The sequence below is a fragment of the Crinia signifera genome, chromosome 9, assembly GCF_055691185.1.
Source record: "Crinia signifera chromosome 9, ASM5569118v1, whole genome shotgun sequence".
Taxonomy (NCBI): Eukaryota; Metazoa; Chordata; class Amphibia; order Anura; family Myobatrachidae; genus Crinia; species Crinia signifera.
In genome coordinates, this window is record NC_139225.1 from 95,247,193 (window position 1) to 95,266,428 (window position 19,236).

Genomic DNA, 19,236 nt, shown 5'->3' on the forward strand with positions numbered 1-19,236 from the left:
TTTCCCTTCCAGTCTCCCTGCTCCTGTTTGAGTGCAAGAACAGCATAACCCCAAACGTGCTTCATAACAGCAGACCAGGGCCTTCCCTAACCGAGATTCACCATGCATGCTTGGCTCCAAATTGTGAAACGATGCCCAGTGGTGCTGCTCTGCATGCAATGTTTAATCCTTCATATTTGTATATTTTATTTCAGCCTTAAACTTTCATTTCATAATAATTCAAGGAAGTCCACCTGTCGTTTTGCTTCCTGGCTAATGTGGCATTTCTTTGTAGCTCAACCTATGGCTCTGTCATTTATTAAACGTCAGTTTGCTTTTGCTTAGGCTTGGTAAAAGCTGTGTGGTAGCTTTTTCCCTGCATAGACCATGGTCTGGATGTAATGGGAGCTGATTTTAGAGTGCAGGAAAAGTTGAACGGGCGCTGCATGGGGGAGGGGGGGGCACTGTCCGGGCAGCAGGGGTCCGGGGACAGGAAGCGGGGGTCTGGGGACGGGCGTAGCGGGAGCTGGAAGCAAGCTACGCTATTTGCTGGGCGGGAAGCAGATTTTGAAAAGATTTGCCAGATGCTGATTGGCTGAATTCTCGCAGCCAATCAGCATCCGGCAAGTCTTTTCAAATTCAGCAGCGCTTCCCGCCGCCAGGCAAATAGCGTAGCTTGCTACAAGTGAAAGCTGCCTGGACTGGAACCTTCGCTGCCTGGACTGGAACCTTCGCTGCCTGGACTGGAACCTTCGCTGCCTGGACTGGAACCTTCGCTGCCTGGACTGGAACCTTCGCTGCCTGGACTGGAACCTTCGCTGCCTGGACTGGAACCCCCGCTGCCCATCCCCGGACCCCGCTGCACATAGTTATGTGGGCGCGGGGGGTCGCTCAGCCTCCGGCGCCAGAGGCAAGGCAGTCATTTGGTCCCACCCCTGCTGCCCGGACCAGATCCCCCACAGCCCAGACCGGAACCCAGCTGCCCGTCCCCGGCCTCCGCTACACATAGGTTTGTGGGCATGGGGGGTCGCTCAGCCTCCGGCGCCAGGGGCAAGGCAGGCGGGGGGGGGCACCAAATGACTGCCTTGCCCCGGGCTCCAGAAACCCTAGTTTCGGCCCTGGCGCTGGGAGGTTGTTCCTGGAGCTATTTAAATCAGCATGCTACTAAGTTGACTAGGGGTTTTCTGCTTGCACCCCAGGAGGGGTCCATGATAATGTTTCGTGACCTAGTGCGGCACAAACATTATTGCGGCTGAGCACTTCATAGGTAGAATGCTGGACGGTTCTCCTGACTAAACACCTGAGTGCACCGGCATTCTCAGACACAACAACATGCTGAGTTGAATAGCTCCTGGAACTCTCTCCTGGCGCTACTCACAGCGAGCTGATTCAACCCCATAGTTTGTGATGTATGTGAAAGTATTATAGCTGGTTATCACATACATCTTTCACATGAATCAGACATAACTAAACTTGTATTGTGCAGGGTAATACCAACATATCTGTAAAGTGATATTATCAAAGAAATGATTCCCAGTGTTTGACTACTGGGTGTAACCGAGCATAGATTTCCAAAGGCTGTGTGCCTACAGGCTCTACATATGTAATTCTACTCACACGCTCAACATATTCATCAGTAACATTCTTATAGGACCTTTCACCCTTAGGACTGTGTGCTGGTCACCCAGGTAGATAGTTTTCCATGCAATTGATCTATAACCTCTGTTGTGTTTTCTTCTGCTTAGGCTTCCGGCAGTGCACAGAGACGCAGTTCTTTAAGCTTAGGAGGGACGGACAGCGAAGATGAACCGGTAACTATAGTTTTGTAATCAGCAAAACGAATATGTGTAAAAATGGGTTTGCTAAATGCATATGGGCAGGATGTACTAAGCATTGCGTCCACGATGCAGCACGTCCCGCCACTTACTGCATAGATACTAATTGCATATTTACTTACATATGCGATTAGTATAGCAAAGAACAGCTTTCATATCTGGGGTTTTATCCTTCTCATGATATTACGTTATTTTGATGAGCCCTCCTCCGATATTTTTATCATATCGGCTAATACTTTCTCATTACTTGGAGTATACATTTTGAATCCCCTTATATCCTTTCTATGTTTTATCTTGATAATGCATCCTTATATAGATGTAATAGGGGGAGGGGGAGTGATTTCGGCTTCTAATGGTCAACCCCAGCAAAGGGGCTTGGTATATTTGGGAAGTGCGGTCAAAAGCCAAAGTCCAGTTTTCGGGTTTTTTAACTGCATTTTCCCTTTAGTACATCAGAGCCTATGTGACTAATGGGCCCCACACACAGCACAATTTTCAGGCATTTTCTGAGCGATTTTAACAAATCACTCAGAAAATCCCTGAAAATGCATGTAAATCGCTGTGTATATAGCCCACACAGCGATTTACATGCGCGCCCCCGCCATTCTGAATCTGCCCAGGATTCAGAATGGACCTGCCTGTCAATCTAGAGCAGTCGCTCAGAAGCTCCTGCTCATTTGTGGCCTCGGATGTGAGCAGGGCCTTCTGAGCGACGCTGGACGCCGCCCCGAAGTACCACAACGCCGCCCCCCACCTTGACACGCCGGACACCGCCCCCGTTCACACGCGATACGCCGCTCCCGGTGATGCGCCGTGCACCACTGTAGCAGCAGGAGACCGGCGTCCCCCATGACACCGGACACCGCCGCATCCCCTGATGAAGCCGGACACCTCTGGACTAGGTCCCGCCGTGACCTCACTCTTCATTGTGTGGACGCTGCGGGACAGAGAGGACGCGACGCTGGACTCAGGAGTTGGTAAGTATTTATTTTTCCCCACTGTGCCACCAATGTATTGCCCATCTGGTGGGGTCGTTCCCCACATACCCACAACCACTGTGCCACCAATGTATTGCCCATCTGGTGGGGTCCTTTCCCACATACATACAACCACTGTGCCACCAATGAGGTATATATTCCCCATGGGGGGGTGGGTGCATAGCCACTGGCCACCAATGATTTTAATATTCCCCATGGGGGGGTGCATAGCCACTGGCCACCAATCCAATGAATTGAATATTCCCTATCTGGGGAGGGGGGCATACCACTGTGCAACCAATGCATTTATTATTCCCCATCTGGAGGGGGGGGGGGGGGTGCATAGTCACTGGGCACCAATGAATTTAATAATAACCCACCCCCCCTCCAATATATAGATTTAAAAAAAAGCTGGTGGCACAGCTTATAAATAAACATTGCTGGCCAGTGGATATGGCCCCCCTCCCCAGATGTTCCACTTCACATGTTCCACTTCCTAGTAGTGCCCGTGCCAGGCAGGACTCAGGAGATTGAGGAGAGAGAGGCCGGTGGAAGGGTGACTGAATGCAGCACTGCCACATCCTTGCCCAACACCATCATCTCCTGGCTGCATCTATACTGCCTTTACTTCTAATGCTAAGGAGACCATTTACATGTGTCTGGGCACATCCTACAAAAAGCTGACACTCAGAAACTAAAGACATTTTTTGTTTTTGTTTTGGAATTTAATCTATAGGGAATAAACCAGCCCCTCTCTGTGCCATAGGAGCTCCAGTGCCTTACACAAATACTTTTATAATTACTATAGATTGACTATTGTGAGTGTATGCGTAAGACTGCTGGGAAACATGTCTGCTTGCATTAAACTGGAATACTATGATCTGGGATTTCCTGATGCAGACTTGAATGGGTCTGCAGGTCAGAGACTTTGACAGGTGACACTCCCCCAGGCATTATTCCACCCCCTTATTTACATTTAATACTTTTTTTTTATTCCCCTGAAGTTTCTGTGAGAGATTTGAAATCTCTCATGCTGAATCTGCCATTATGAATCTCTGGCACAAATCTGTGTGTGTGTGGCTCATTATCTGAATAATTCAGTTTAAGGGAAATCTCCCATGCTGAATCTCCCTTTATGAATCTCTGGCACAAATCTCTGCGTATGTAGGGCCCATTACACTTTTGTCTGAGCTTCAGTCCATTAAGCTTCCTTCCAAATCATAGCCAGATGTTAATGTAGCATAAATGGGGGAGTGCGGACCAGGGACTGTTAACACTGGCACCATGATTCTTGTTTTAGATTTTTCCCCTCCCATCTCTTGGCTAACTCAGCTTAGCGCAGTTAGAGGAATTTGGATTTAATACAGACATGTACCAAGGGCGGGGAGTGTGACCAAGGTGGCAACTTAGTGAGACAGTAGCTTATTTTCTGCAGGAGTATTCATGTATGTACATATTTATGGTATGTATGTATGTATGTATGTATGCGTCAAGGGGTCTGGTGACCTGCTGCTGCTGAGTCTGGCGGCTTCCGGCAACGAATGGTGAAGCATGCCGCTAACGCCATAAAAATATAATTGTCGCTATTATGTTATGGCTTTAACGTGATAATATTGCGTTTACTTGTCCAGCACACACACATCTATCTTGCTATGTATCACATGTCCAATGCAGCAAAACCGGCACTCCAGATAGATACATACATACATACATACATACATAAAATATTATTTTTAAGATGATCCCTATGTATGTATATGTGTGTGTCTATTGGATTTAGAGTCCAACAAATAATATATTAATCAGTGCTAGTTAAATTAAGAATTGTATTTAGATAAGACATAAGTGTAACCATATGAAATCTGTGAAAAAGGAATACAAGTGTGTTGATTTCTTGTTTAAAAAGTTAATTCAATCTCCCTCACTAACCAAAAAAAGAGGTCTATTACCATGACCCCTGCTATGTAGCAGAAACTCCCTCCTGCAGATTCATGCAGACAGTCGGTGCCTTAGGGCTCTTAGCTTGGAACCTGGCGTTTGAATGTGCCCTGCTGCAGATGCTGAGTATCATTGACAGACAGCATGTTGGATACCATATTTGGACTATAGTACCAGCACAGGGGTGGATTTGAACTAAGTGATGGTTGCTAATAGGGTCTTTATGGTTTTGGAGGTTTGCTGTAAACCTTTGAGACATTTTTGCAAGCTCTGTGGAATACAGTATCACACAAAGAAATGCTTCACAATATACTGATTGCAATGGTCAGTAGACACTGTGCCTCTTTATGAATATCTGGTAGATTATAGGAGAAGATTATTATAGGTGGTATTCAATCTGGGATTCCGACTTTTGGAATGTACCAACAGTTGAAAGCCCGGGCCATTTTTGCCCAGTTCGATAGGCGGAATACAATGTTCCACCTGTCGAAAAGGGGGGTGTTGACGGAAACGCCCGTGGATTGTCGACAGCCGTTTCCGACGAAACAGATCTGACCAGTTTAAAAGTCGGATCCGTTTTGTCAAATTACGCCTTCAATGCTGTTGGAAATGGCAGCATTGAATAGGCCCCTGTCAGAAATAGCACCTGGGGTTGAATACCCCCAATATCTCCTACTGGCAGATCTTGTAATGGACAATCAGCTTTTTCATGTACCTGAAGGATTACCAGAATGGTAGAAATGCACAGTCAATTGAACACTTGAAACAATGGGGCAGATGTATTAAGCCTGGTTAAGTGATAAAGTGGAAGGTGATAACCTAAAAGCCAATTAGCTGTGTTTGAAAAATGACAGTTAGGAGTTGATTGCCTGGTGCATGACTTATCACCTTCCACTTGATCACTGTACCAGGTTTAATACATCTGCCCCCTTGTGCTTACAGCAGTGGTTTTATCCATGGCACCCCTAGGGCGAAAGTTTCTAATTGGGAAATTAGGGGAAAAAATATTAAATAAATTAGGTTCATATGTCATCTTTAGGTTTAATTATGTAATCTGATAAGGGCTGCTTCTGTTTGTCCACATTTTTTGATAGGCAGCCGGTTTCAATCCTGCTCACTGGAATACCGTAAGCAAGTTCTTCCTAAACGGTGTGCCATGGCACTGTGTTTGCAAGTTACAGTGACCATAATTAAGTTCAATTGGTCCAGGACCACCAACCTGAGGCACCCCTGCAAGGGTCCCAAGGCACCAGAGTGTGCCATGGCACACCGTTTAGGAAGAACTTGCTTACGGTATTCCAGTGAGCAGGATTGAAACCGGTTCCTTCCCATTCAGAGTCTCCCCAAATTCAACAGTTCCTTATAATAACATTACACTGGAAGATTAACATAGGTATGGCAAATATTTCCAGATTGTAACCAGCATTAATAATACACACCATATGGTTTTATATGTATAAACAGGCCTAATTACTGTGAATTACTTTTGATATATATCAATTTTAATCAGATTAGTTTCTTATCTTTTTATTCACTGTTTCTTCTACAGCGCAGCAAGTTCCGTTGTGCTTTACATATGTTGTGTTACTCTTTATGGAGTTATCTTACTTGGGGGGCACTAAACTGAACATTGGTGATGATTCCTATAGCAACCAATCAGATTTGGTCTATCATTTCTCTGTTGCATCCTATAAAATGATAGACCGAATCTGATTGGTTGCTATGGGCACCATTGCCTCTTTTTATTTTTGGAACCTTTAGTAAATGTACCCCTATGAACAGAAGGTTTTCTTTAGTACGCACAATTTGGCTTGAGACTTTGTCCAAATATTTATACTTTTTGCCTGCTTGTCTCCCAGAGTGCTCCCTATATAAATTACAGGATTACCAATTAAAATTCCTATAACACCTGGTATTACAATATTTTAATAAATTGTTAGCAGAATTAAGTTTATTTGTATGTTGCTTGTTTTTTTTGGGCACACTACACAATTCTTTGTTGTATTTTAACCTGGTTAGGTATGAAATTCTGGCAGTTGGGGTCCTTGACAATCTTGTCCCATCCTGGCAGGTATATTAACCTTACCCTCCCCCTCCCGCAGCCTAACCCTAATCCCCCCTTCCCAGTGCCTAACCCTAATCCTCCCCTAGTGCCTAAGCCCAACCCTTGTACTTACCATTGGGATGTGTTAGGATTCCAAATACATATGGAGAGAAGCCAAAACTGCAGGGAACAATGAGAAGTACATAGATTAGAATATGGCCAATTATAGATGTAAATACCAAGTGTGAATGGAGGTAAATGGATATATATATATATATTAATGCATTGTGGGGCAGATGTATTAAGCCTGGTGAAGAGATAAAGTGGAGATAAAGTAGAAGGTGATAATGCACCAGCCAATCAGCTACATTTTGAAAAAGGACAGTAAGGAGTTGATTGGCTGGTGCGTTATCACCTTCTACTTTATCTCCACTTTATCTCTTCACCAGGCTTAATACATCTGCCCCACTGTGACTGAGAGCTAGCTCTTCATCACCAGTTGTGGTTACATGAGAGCAGCGAAGCAGCCAAATCCCAAATATAGGGGGTTATTCAGACCTAATTGCAGTCCTGCGATTTCACAATGTGGCCGATTATCAATAGTCTGCACGTGTAGGGATCGTAGCACGCATATGCAAGGCCATTCAGCAGAACAATCCAGCGTCTTTTTAAGTTGATCACAAGTTAATTAACAAGAAGCCAGTGTGGTAACCGGCGGTTTTCTGGGAGCATCAGGAAAAACATAGATGTGCCCAGGTTTTATAGGTAGGGTGTGTGACTTTGGCTCCGGCCTTGATCAGCCTGATTCTATCATACAGGCGGATTAGGTTCTGGGTTACTCACAGACTGCACACACTGGGAAAAATCATTAGATGGTGAGTGAGATGCAAATGAATTTGCGCAAGCCAATCGCAGGCTTGCACAGAGCGGGTTTTTACTCTGGCCGCGAAGGGGCTATCTGATCGTACGGCTCTACAGTTTCACAGAGCAACATTTAGGACAGAATAACCCCCATAGTTGGAACAAGAGGCAAAATAAGGGAAAAAGCAAAGTAAGAATAGCTCACCTACTGCAAGTATAAGGCAGCAAGGATATGGGGGCAGTCTATCCCATCAGGTGTACTAGAAGGTCCTTAGTAGAGATACATGCCTGAAACCGGAGCACCTGTGGTGGTGTGCAAAGTTTCTGTAAAACATTTCCAGGTGGCGAACAACTGCTCAACACTCTTCTTGCTATGCAACAAGGCCACCACAACTTGCACTCCATACACTAAAGGAAGCTCACCAGTAAGGAGGCCATAGTGTGCTGGACACATTCCCATACCGAAGTTGAAACCAATATGTGGTACTTGTGTATTTTGGCGGCGCCCATCGCATCGCATACCATAACACATACGATGGTATGCGATGCGACGCGATATCGTACGATAGTGCACGATGGCATACAATTTTGAAATTGTATGCCATTGTACATGGCATACGATGCCATACGATGCGATGCGATGCGATTAAACATTGTATAAGCACCCTAATGGGTGCTTATACAATGTTAAGCACCCAAATGGGTGCTTACAATGTTAAATGCACCCCCACGCCACCCCCCACTATAAACGTGAACCCGAAGCATGGCGAGCGCAGCGAGCCCGCGAGGGGCGGCGGTACGCGTCCTACGACCTTTTCATACCCCCACTATCCACGTCGGCGTGGAGTTGAGAATAGAATAGTGTGGCGAGCGCAGCGAGCCACCGAGCCCGAAGCGTGGCGAGCGCAGCGAGCCCCGCGAGGGGACCGCGGATACCTTCACAGGTAAACGCATCCCCTCGCGGGCTTCACAGGTGTCCGCGTCGCCACGGACACCTGTGAAGCCCGCGAGGGGACGCGTATAACTGTGAAGGTATCCGCGTCCCCTCGCGGGGCTCGCTGCGCTCGCCACGCTTCGGGCTCGGTGGCTCGCTGCGCTCGCCACACTATTCTATTCTCAACTCCACGCCGACGTGGATAGTGGGGGTATGAAAAGGTCGTAGGACGCGTACCGCCGCCCCTCGCGGGCTCGCTGCGCTCGCCACGCTTCGGGTTCACGTTTATAGTGGGGGGTGGCGTGGGGGTGCATTTAACATTGTAAGCACCCATTTGGGTGCTCAAAAGCACCCTTTAGGGTGCTTATACGATTTTTGGTCGTATAGGGGGTCAAAATCGCGTCGCATCGCATCGCATGCCATCGGGTGCATGGCATGCGATGCGATGCGATCTGTTCGTCGTACGACAGACATCGGGGGCGCCGCCAAAATACACAAGTACCCAATATGTAGTAGTTTACTGCAGCCCTTTGTAATTTGACATAGATGTCAAGAATCCCCCAAAGTGCCTCAGTTAGTAATGTGAGTGTATGTATGCAGAGGGAGCTGTATCCAGAAAATATGGAAAGGGGACACGCTAATATACAGTTGCATGCAAAGTACTGTGTTTAACGACAACCATGTTTTTTCTACTTTTTGTGGCAGATGTGTTAAGCCTGGTATAGTGACAAAACATAAATGCATGCCGCCTATTGATTGTACACCAGCTGCCACTATGGTCATCATTAATATATGGACTAGCCCCATAGCAGTTTCGAGAGCTGCATTTGAACAGGCTTCCTTTCCCAGGATGTTTGTCACAAAGAGCTTTTGATGCATATTCACAACATTCCAATGACACTCCCACAAGTCAGGGTGGTTTGTCACCGCACAATTCCTGTTGTGAAACACCCTATTTCACTGAAAGACCAATACGGCCAAGTTGCCTCAAACTCAGAAGAGACATACGCAAAATGCCAAGATTAGCTTCTGCACACACATACAGTACGCTGTATGCCAAAGCCTGACTATGTGTCCATAAACAGATCTGTGCCCACATTGTACATTTGTAAAGGCATTTGTATGGCTGCATTTAGGACATGTATCCAGAACCTCAGTTGCACAAAGGCATTAGAGGAACAGCTGCTGTATATTGCAAAACATTTTGTGTATAAACTGACTGCAAGTATTTTACAGGAAATCAGAAGTATTTTAGTTATTTTATTGAAGGGGGAAGTTTCATTTGTGTTTCGAAGCCGAGTTGTGCAATATGCATCCTGGAGGGCCATTGGCAGGCCAAGTGTTTAGAACACACCAAAGCCTGCCTTAGTCATCTACACAGTAATTAACTCATTCATTGCCTAGTAAATTTTAATATTAAAGTTCTAATAATTGCTGGATTCTAATACTTGCCGGATTCTGTCTATTTTACAGATAGCTGATTATAAAAAAATGGACCATTCACACTATTACTGCTTTCACATAGCAAAATGTAGGGTCGCACCAGGACGTTAAAAAGGTTCAGTCCCGATGTGACCCTGCATTTTGCACTTTTTGGCCCCTTCATGCAGAGGTGGGGGGAGCGTCATTGGGAGTGGGGTAGGAGGCGGCGCCTTTGTAGCTGACTCCTCCATCAGTGTGACTGGGAAACGAATCGCTCGACTCAATTAACACTGCTCAGCAACCTGGCAACAAACTGGTAAGAACCCTGTTTTTTGCCGTTTTTTTAAATGCCGGGATGATGCCGATTGGCTGGACCCGGTAAGCCCTTTTAGATTGCACCTATTGCAGGGTTGACCCAGCAACAAACCAGCATGAACCCGGTAATTAGGTGTGATCTGAAAGGGGAATTTACCCTTTTATCTAAAGTATGGAGCACACCCTTATCACACTTGCCAACTATTAAATATAAACTCTGGGAAAATCCTTTAAACCAATGGTGTATGTTAGATTTAAAGTAATAGTGTAGTAATGGCCAGACACCCAGGCATGGAGGAGGTAAAGCTGGGATCCCTGTGTCACTTATAGCTCTGGTTGGCAAGCTCCATCCGTAGCCTTTCTGTGTCTCTGCTGCATAAGACAGTAATATTAGTGTGCCTTAACTGGGGGGCCCCCTGATAAGGGGGGCCAAGGATGCAGTATGCCCTGTGCTCCCCTTAATCTGGCTATGTATACAATGCCTATGGTGGGTCTGCACAGAGACCCCAAATACCCACCTCATGCTCTCCTTTGTTGTAGTACTAGTTTTATAAAAGGTTGTGCTTGTTTTATTGGATATCTAAGACTGAATATTAGTGACATATTTATCAAAGCTTGGTGAGAGATAAAGTACTAACCAATCAGCTCCTACTTCATTTTGCAGGTGGTGTTTGAGAAATGACAGGACCTGATTGGTTGGCACTTTATCTCTTTCAAAGCTTTGATAAAACTCACCCTTAGCGCTCTGATTCATAATATCGTATATTCTGAAAATGTGTTTCATTCATTTTTGTCAAACATAGTATATTGATTATTCAACCGCCATAGTCTTAAAAATGTCAATCCGTAACATGAGTGAAGTCACCTATAACAACGAATTTGTGTATACAGATGTGTCCACATACAACTATGCGATACACATAATGAATGATCTCCGTGTGACTTGTTAGGGTATCCGGACGATGGAACTGCGATGTCTAGATCGACCATGTTATGTTCGACCACGCTCAGTCGAACCCGTCTAGTTAGAAGACTAAAGATAGTCGACTGGGTCTAGATCGACAGTAACGGAAGTTAAAGGCCAGCATTAGAGCGACGGTCACATGGTGTACGTGAGTTTGTCACCTTTTTTGTGCCGAATGTCACAAGTCGACTTTGTTCATACTAAACTATCCAAGTGGACACGGAGTGAGACTATAATAGTGTGCCAAGCGTAGCCCCCGGCAAGAGCAGCGTGCCATGCGAGGAGACATTCTGCACACACACAGTGTCCACGGGGACCCCTGTGACATTCGGCACCCAAAAAAAAGCGAAAAACTCATGTCGACCACGCTCTTGTTGCTCTAACGCTGGCATCTGCAGTAACTTCCGTCACTGTCAATCTAGACGAGGTCGACTATCTTTAGGTGTCAAACTAGATGGGTTCAACTAATGTAGGGTACATACCAGAACCATAATGATCGTGATCAGATCATATGATGGTCGCACGATCTGCTGGAGCACACGATCTGCTCACAATCTGATTCCGATCCCAATCTGTACCCAGCAGAAGGGGTCGTTTCCAAATCCTGACTGCAGCAGGTAGGATCTGCCAAAGACCAGCGGGGACGTGCATCGGATCGGAATCGGATATAAAACATGCCCAATTTACATACTATCAGTCGAGATTGTATCAAAATTGGGGAAATTGAGGTCAAATCATTCTGGTGTGTACCCAGCATTAGGGTGGTCAGCCATAATATGGCCGATCTGGACAGCTTCGTTCCACTTGTTAGCACATTGTGTTTTCAGTGATAATGGGTCCAGATGTACTACGCCTTGAAAAGTTATAAAATTGAGAGTGATAAGCCATGAACCAATCAGCTCCTAACTGAAATTTTTCAAACACGACCTGTTACATGGTAATTAGGAGCTGATTGGCTGGCACTTTATCACTCTCCATTTTATCACTTTTCAGACTTAGTACATCTGGTACAATGTCTCTTATTCACAAAGTGAATAGGATGCATGAATAGCTTCTGCTGATTAAAATATGAGGCATGCCCGTATTCCGTGTATGTGAATGGGGGTGTATCTACATACATATGCTATGTTACAGTGTTTTACAGTGAAACGTAGCCTTTATTATGCTGATACAGCCACTTGTGCGTCTTATTCACACCACATTGCGCAAAGGTTTGGTTTCGTAGGGCAACTTCTTCACTGGTTGAATTCTCCACTCTTTTCACTGATTGCTAAATCAACCCCCAAGTGTAATAATTGCCGTATTGCATGATGATCAGCAAGTCTTCTAGGAAGTGACTGTCATGTGGAATTTTCTTTGATTAGAAAGAGGAATGAAAGCATTGCTATTCTCATGTCGGGGGTCATGTAAACACCAGAATGCTGAGAGAGTATTTTTCAGGTCTGGAAACACTGAAAAATGTCATCTGCAAGCCAGATTAAGGGACTGTTATTTTTAAGTCTCCCCCATTTTTACGATGGAATGCAGTTATGAGTTCAATTATATTCTAGCTGCATTTTTCTCTGCCTTTGTTTTGTGATCTGTTATAAACAATAGTGTTCTACAGTACTTCTCCCATCCTGTAGCACACTGGTTGGTGGAGAATCTGTCCTTTTGTCAAGCCAAGCGATCCCATGTTCAGTTTAAAAGAAAAATGTGTCTATCTACTGTATGTGTTTGTGTATACATTATATTATACATACTCAGCAGGCTTTAGATGATAGATGAAATGGTCCAAAGTTTTGGGCAACATGGAGAGCAGCTTTCACTCCCTTGGCTATATCCAGCGATATAGACTACAGCAGCGGAGCAACAATTCTGGCCATAGCTTGAGAGTGCCAGCACATCACTTGAGTGTGTGTTTATATAGATATGTGTGTGTATAGATCTATAGATATGGAAAAGCGGAAACAGAGAAACTCTTTTTGTTGGGGCACTTCTTGTTATTTAAAGATATTAGACTAAAATCATTTATTCAATTTTGGATAAAAAGACATACATAACATATAACACTAAAGACATACAAATACGGCTGTTACATGTCCACTCTGTGTAAGATATGCTGTGGAGTTAAAGCCTACTTTGGATAGTTAAATAGCTAACCGTGCTTGATTGAGCGAAAAATACTTATAAAAATTCATTACCCATTTTCAGAACCTGGATGTCCCCATTGGCTTAGAGGATTATTTGACACACTAAAACAGACAGAGTGAATTGTGTTTCTAAAATGTAACAATCTGCATAAATTCTTGGAGGCAGCTGTGAGGGTTTACTCTTAAGGTGATCTCCCGGTGTACCGATCACTATACAATGGGGGGTATTCAATGCTGCAGCGAGCGGCTGGCGAGGGGGTTAAACAGCGAGGATTGCAGAAAACCAGCGATCCTCGCTGTTTAACCCCCGCGCCGGCCGCTCGCTCTATTCAACGCTCTGGGGAAATCCTCGCCGTCACAGGACGGCGAGAATTCCCCAAAACAGTGAGACCCGCTGCTGCTGCAGAAAACTCGCAGTTTTTAGCCGCGGGTCTCGCTGCTTCTGGAGCCGCATTCGCCAATTCTCCCTCGCTCAAAAAACGGAGCGAGGGGGAATTGGCGTATGCGGAGGGTGTGTTGAATGCTGTCAGGGTGAGTGGTGACAGCGAGCAGGAAGACCTGCTCGCTGTCACCACTCGCAAACAGCATTGAATACCTGCCAATGTTGGAGATCTGCGTTAATCAGTGGATTCAGGGATAGGGAAAGTATGAAAAGATATAACCTTAAGTGCAGGATGCCTGATGAAGCATGAGTATCTCCTGTTGACTCTGTGTTATATATAATAGCCAAAAAGTAAAGAATGAGTCAGTTTGGAAAAGGACCCTGCAACAGGACTAGCCACTAACACTTACTAGTTCCCCTCATGTACAGATTACAGCGGAGGGGGAGATTCGGTGTTTAATCTCCGTGTCTCAAAATCCTGACGGGTATAGAGAGTTACTGCTGTCGGCTACACACCCTTTACCTGCCGATGAGTGGACTCAGAAGTAATAGTTGAGGCAGGGAAGGCTGATATTTACAGAAATCACATAAATTGTTTACGATAAAGAGTTATAACACATTCATGTGCGGGACAATTTGTTCATGTGTATCTATACACAAATAAAACACCGCATCAGACTGGACGTCTGTCTGCCCGTGTTAAATCTACAGTATGTCCAGAACACTAATTAATTTAGAATATAGTCCGCAGTATGTAGCTATCAATTGAATTGCAGTATATGTCAAAATAAACTCCAATTAATGCCATGTTATGATATTATTTGTGTTCTCTCAGAGTACAGTTCAGGGTATATCACACAACATATAGATATATTACAGTATTTGTGCAGTAAAGCCTCTTTACACTTTATCCTAAATTATTGATAGTTTCACCAGCATAAGACTATGGGGGGTATTCAATGTCAGGGGCACGGCTGTCGAGCTAGCGTGACAGCCGTGCCCCTGTCCCTTCTCAATTTGCTCACCTGGAGCTCGGCAGTCGGGATTCAATGTCCCGGCCGCCGAGCGGCGAGAAAGGGGCGTGGCCGCGAGCTAAGGACGGAAATAGACGAGCTCCGGCCGGGAGCTTGCCTATTTCTGGCTTTTCTCGGCAGAACAAGCCCGACAGCTTGTGATGTCGGGCTCGTTCTGCCGAGAACCCCTGTTCAATGCTGTCGGGGAAGACCGCATTAAATAGGGCCCCGCAGCCATCTCCCCCGTCGGGAGATGGCTGCAGGAGGTTGACCAGGAATGAATACTCCCCTATGTCTTTGTGTAGATCTATAGATAGACAGATACGATGGTTAAGTCAACACTAAAAAGAAAACTCCCTTTCTTTAACTGAGCTGCTTTATTTTATTTTTTTTCTGCTTGTTAAATCTCCTCCTGAAAGTAATAGTAGAAAAACCTGTAGACACAAATGTGTAAGCATATTCTGCTAATCCCATGCTCCTCTGTTTTATGAAGGCAGTAGGGTCCCTCCCCTGTCAGAGAAGGCTCTACAATAAGTGACAAAGTCTGTGCTATGTACCACAATTTACCTTCATATCTCCTGGTACTTTCTAAAACTGGCATTGAAAACTGTTTCTATTTGATAGCTTCTAAATTAATGGATTTCCTTAGCAACATCTGTGACATTGGAAATCTGTGCAGTTGGAGTTGGTTTCAATGTGTATATAGATCATAAATCCCTTTTTATACTACAATGTCTAGTGCAGGCCTTTTAACATTTTCCAGAAAAAAGACTGTTGTACCAGATGGCTTTCTGGATAGCTGACAGACGAGGTCTAGGTCGTCCGACATGAGCGGAAGGAGGGAGCAAGAGGAGGGTGGGTGGGAGACAGGCAGAGACCTGGCAGAGCAAAGGAGGCTTGGAGCAGCGGGATTGGCTGTACACACTAACCAATGTAGTGAAGGACGGAATTACCTCTTGTTCCATCCTTCTTTTACACTGCTTTGGGTAACATACACTACCTTGTGGAAATATGTGTGTGTGTGTGTGTGTCCGTGTCCTCCTTACTACACCTACTCTCCATATGCCATGCGTCACAAGATGTCTGGAGCAAGTGCGTCTTTTTTTTTTCACTGGAATGTGTGTCTTAATCACAATGAGATATGACAAAACCGCTTTCCACAACTGCACTGATGAATCTGATGTGCAATAGATATAGACAGTATATCTGTATATGACTGAGTCTGAATCTACACAACAGAACAGTACAGCGACTTGCTGCTGCATCATAGCATACAGTTTGTGTAGAGATTCAGTGCAGTTTTTTTTCACATCAAATTAATACTCACATCCAGGTGAAAAAGGCACAGTGGCATAATAACACTGAAGGGTGATGGCAAAATGCCAGTTCCCATTCAATGACATTAGCTGTGTGCTGCACTGTAACGTTATATTCAACACCAGGCTCGCTTCACGGTAGTTGCTAAATTTTAGTGGGCTAAATGACCTTTCACACACAGGAGGAGGAGCAAGGCCGGGGGGGGGGGGGGGGGGCGGCTTGCTCCTTCACTATCCATGTCACCACTAGTTGCATTTAGTAACCAGGTTCATGGAGCGTAGCGAGACACTGTGCCCAACGCGTGGCAAGCCTGCAAGGTTCCGTTTAGGTACCTTGTTCCTCCTCTCTCCACCCCCTCTCCTCCCAATGACAACTTGAAGTGAGTCCTTCCTTAGTTATCCAGATAATTTGGAGGACAATTCATAAACATGCACCCAGTCTGTTAGTAGGTTTAGTAAGTAACTTTTCGGCAGTCTTGGTATGGGAATGTTAAGGGGCAGGCTTTGTAGTTGTCAACTCCTCAGTAGCTACTATATTAGTATACTGGTAAGCGCATGTACCCAATAGAAACCTCCAAACCTTTTTTCCAGGTTGCTGTACCTCAGCCAAATTTCAGTTAGGGATGCTGTTAGGGATGCTGTTTGAGGTTCGGACAAGGGGCCGGCGGGCAGAGAATAGTTTGTAGATCGACGCGTTTCGCCGCCTACTTATGTGGCGGCTTCTTCAAGGATCAAGTGTGCAGCTCCACAGCTTAATTATTATTATTTCATAAGGGGCTTGTCTCTGTGTAGGGGCACTGATTGGACTTTGTCAAAAGGCAGTCAAGTCTTCACTGCAAGGCCAGTGTTAGTTACATTGTCCAGCTGCGTCCCAAATTGCCTCTTCTGTATTCGGCCATGAATCTATACACTCCTGTTTCCTGTTCTGCAATATTGTACCACCATGTGATGTCAACCTTCTTCAGCATTAATCCTGTGGTTGCATTATCAAGTTACTGGTTATATGCTGCTTGTGGAATCTTTGTATAATACAGCTTTATTTGTACTGAAACATTATTGTATTGTTGTTCCTGCTGCTACAGCTTATATACCTTGTCTGTCAATATTGGCAGGTGTAATCCTAACAGGCGAGAAGGGGTGTTTGGCCTGACTGCAGCAAGAGTGTATGACCTCAGTATTGTCTATCTATATAAAAGAACACATTGTCATGGCAGTGAAACACAAAAATTAATCAGAACATTTTTGATTTATACTATATTTCTTTATAAATATGCTGTTTTTGTACTCCCTGCACAATGTTGCTGGAGCGAACAACTGATGTTCTGATGCCTTTCAGTCATTATCGTTGAACTGTGACCCTACAAACCACAATTAATAGCTACTGAGCTGTATTTCAGAGAGCCAGAGGGGGCCCATCCCCAGGTCGGTGTACAAAAATAATCGAGAAGTCGTGTAACTTTGGATAAATGGCAGTCATGTTGGGCATTGTTTAACCACAGTGTATATTAAAGATCTATTTTAGTTTCATGGTTTAGGGAACTGAAGCTGAAGTCGCCGTTTATGGTGCCAAGTTTAAAGCCACTCTGTGTTTTTGTCTGTCTATAAAACATTCTTCTAATTACACATGGATATAATATAGCAAAGCTAATAATAACACGTCTCCTCTAGGTAATTATAGGTGGTACTTGTGTACAATCACGGCTCCCACGATGTCCATCGTATAGGAAAAAATCGCATTGCATCGCATGCGATTCGATCGCATGCGATTTTTAACAGAAATGCATCCAAATGCATTGAAATTAGTATCAAACATGTTCAATGGCCCCCAAATGTCATTTTTGAGGCTGTACCACCCCCACTATCAACGCGAACCTGAAGTGTGGCGAGCGCAGCGGTACGCGTCCTACGACCTTTTCATACCCCCACTATCCACGTCGGCGTTGAGTTGAGAATAGAAAGTTTGGTGAGCGCAGCGAGCCACCGAGCCCGAAGCGTGGCGAGGGGACACGGATACCTTCACAGGTATACGCGTCCCCTCGCGGGCTTCACAGGTGTCCGCGTCCCCTCGCACTCACCACGCTTCGGGTTCGCGTTGATAGTGGGGGTGGTACAGCCTCAAAAATGACATTTGGGGGCCATTGAACATGTTTGATACTAATTTCAATGCATTTGGATGCATTTCTGTTAAAAATGCATTTTTTTTTTAAAAAAACTGCAAAAATCGCATGCCATCACATGCCACTACATTTGGCATGCGATGGGAGCCGTGAAAGTACACAAGTACCTTGTAGGTTTACATGGTTTTCACCGAAGTCTCATGCATACCCTTCCACTGCATAAACCAGATGGTTTTCCGACCCCTTGCCTGTTTACATCCTGCTATCTAACCACCACCCACTTGCTTGCACCTCTTGTAATCTGTTTGTCTCCCCTTCCTACTAGATTGTAAGCTCCTCCGAGTAGGGCCCTCTTCCCTCCTGTTGTCAAAGCCCTCTTCTCTTCACATGTCACTCACAGCTCTCCTATACTCCAACACTCAGTGACCATCTTTGTCCGCATACTCATCTCCATCATTGGCATCTAGCCTCTAGTTGTATGTTGATGGAGTCCTCACTACTTATATCCAAGCTGTAATGTGTATTGAACTGTGGCGCTCTTTATTTGTACTGTATTCTTGTTATTTATTCAATGTTACGCCAAGCTTTGTCTCCCTGTATTGTTCCTTTGTACGGCGCTGCGAAACACTTGTGGCGCCTTATAAATAAAATTATAATAATAATAATGGACAAGCCTTGGAATCCAGTTTTATAACGTTAAGTGTAATAAAGTGATGCCCAGCTCATGATCCCATATAAAGTGTGTTATCAGGACAGATGGCGTGTTCTGGGTTTGCCTTGTGGATGATTTTGGCAAGAAGTAAGATTAATAGCATGTACGATCTCAGAGCAAAACGCTGCCAGATGTTCTTTGTAGAATATGTTGATTCTTCCAAAATATAAAACGCTAATAATCACTTTTATATTCTGTTCAATCCTTGACTAGAAATAAAATGTCCTTGTTGGAAATGACTGGATTGTTACAAGATTGTCTTCATGTTTAGTACAGAGACCTTTTGTAATGATAT

At 44.8% G+C, this 19,236-nt stretch overlaps 1 protein-coding gene across 6 annotated transcripts in view; it reads left to right on the forward strand.

The window, feature by feature from the left end:
* Positions 1 to 19,236, forward strand: part of KIAA1210 (KIAA1210 ortholog) — a 105,582-nt gene that overhangs the window by 67,479 nt on the left and 18,867 nt on the right. For all 6 annotated transcript variants that reach the window (XM_083159419.1, XM_083159416.1, XM_083159414.1 and 3 more), the window contains exon 6: positions 1,725 to 1,790. In XM_083159419.1, coding sequence (XP_083015545.1) covers positions 1,725 to 1,790 — 66 coding nt within the window. The remainder of the gene's footprint in view (positions 1 to 1,724; positions 1,791 to 19,236) is intronic.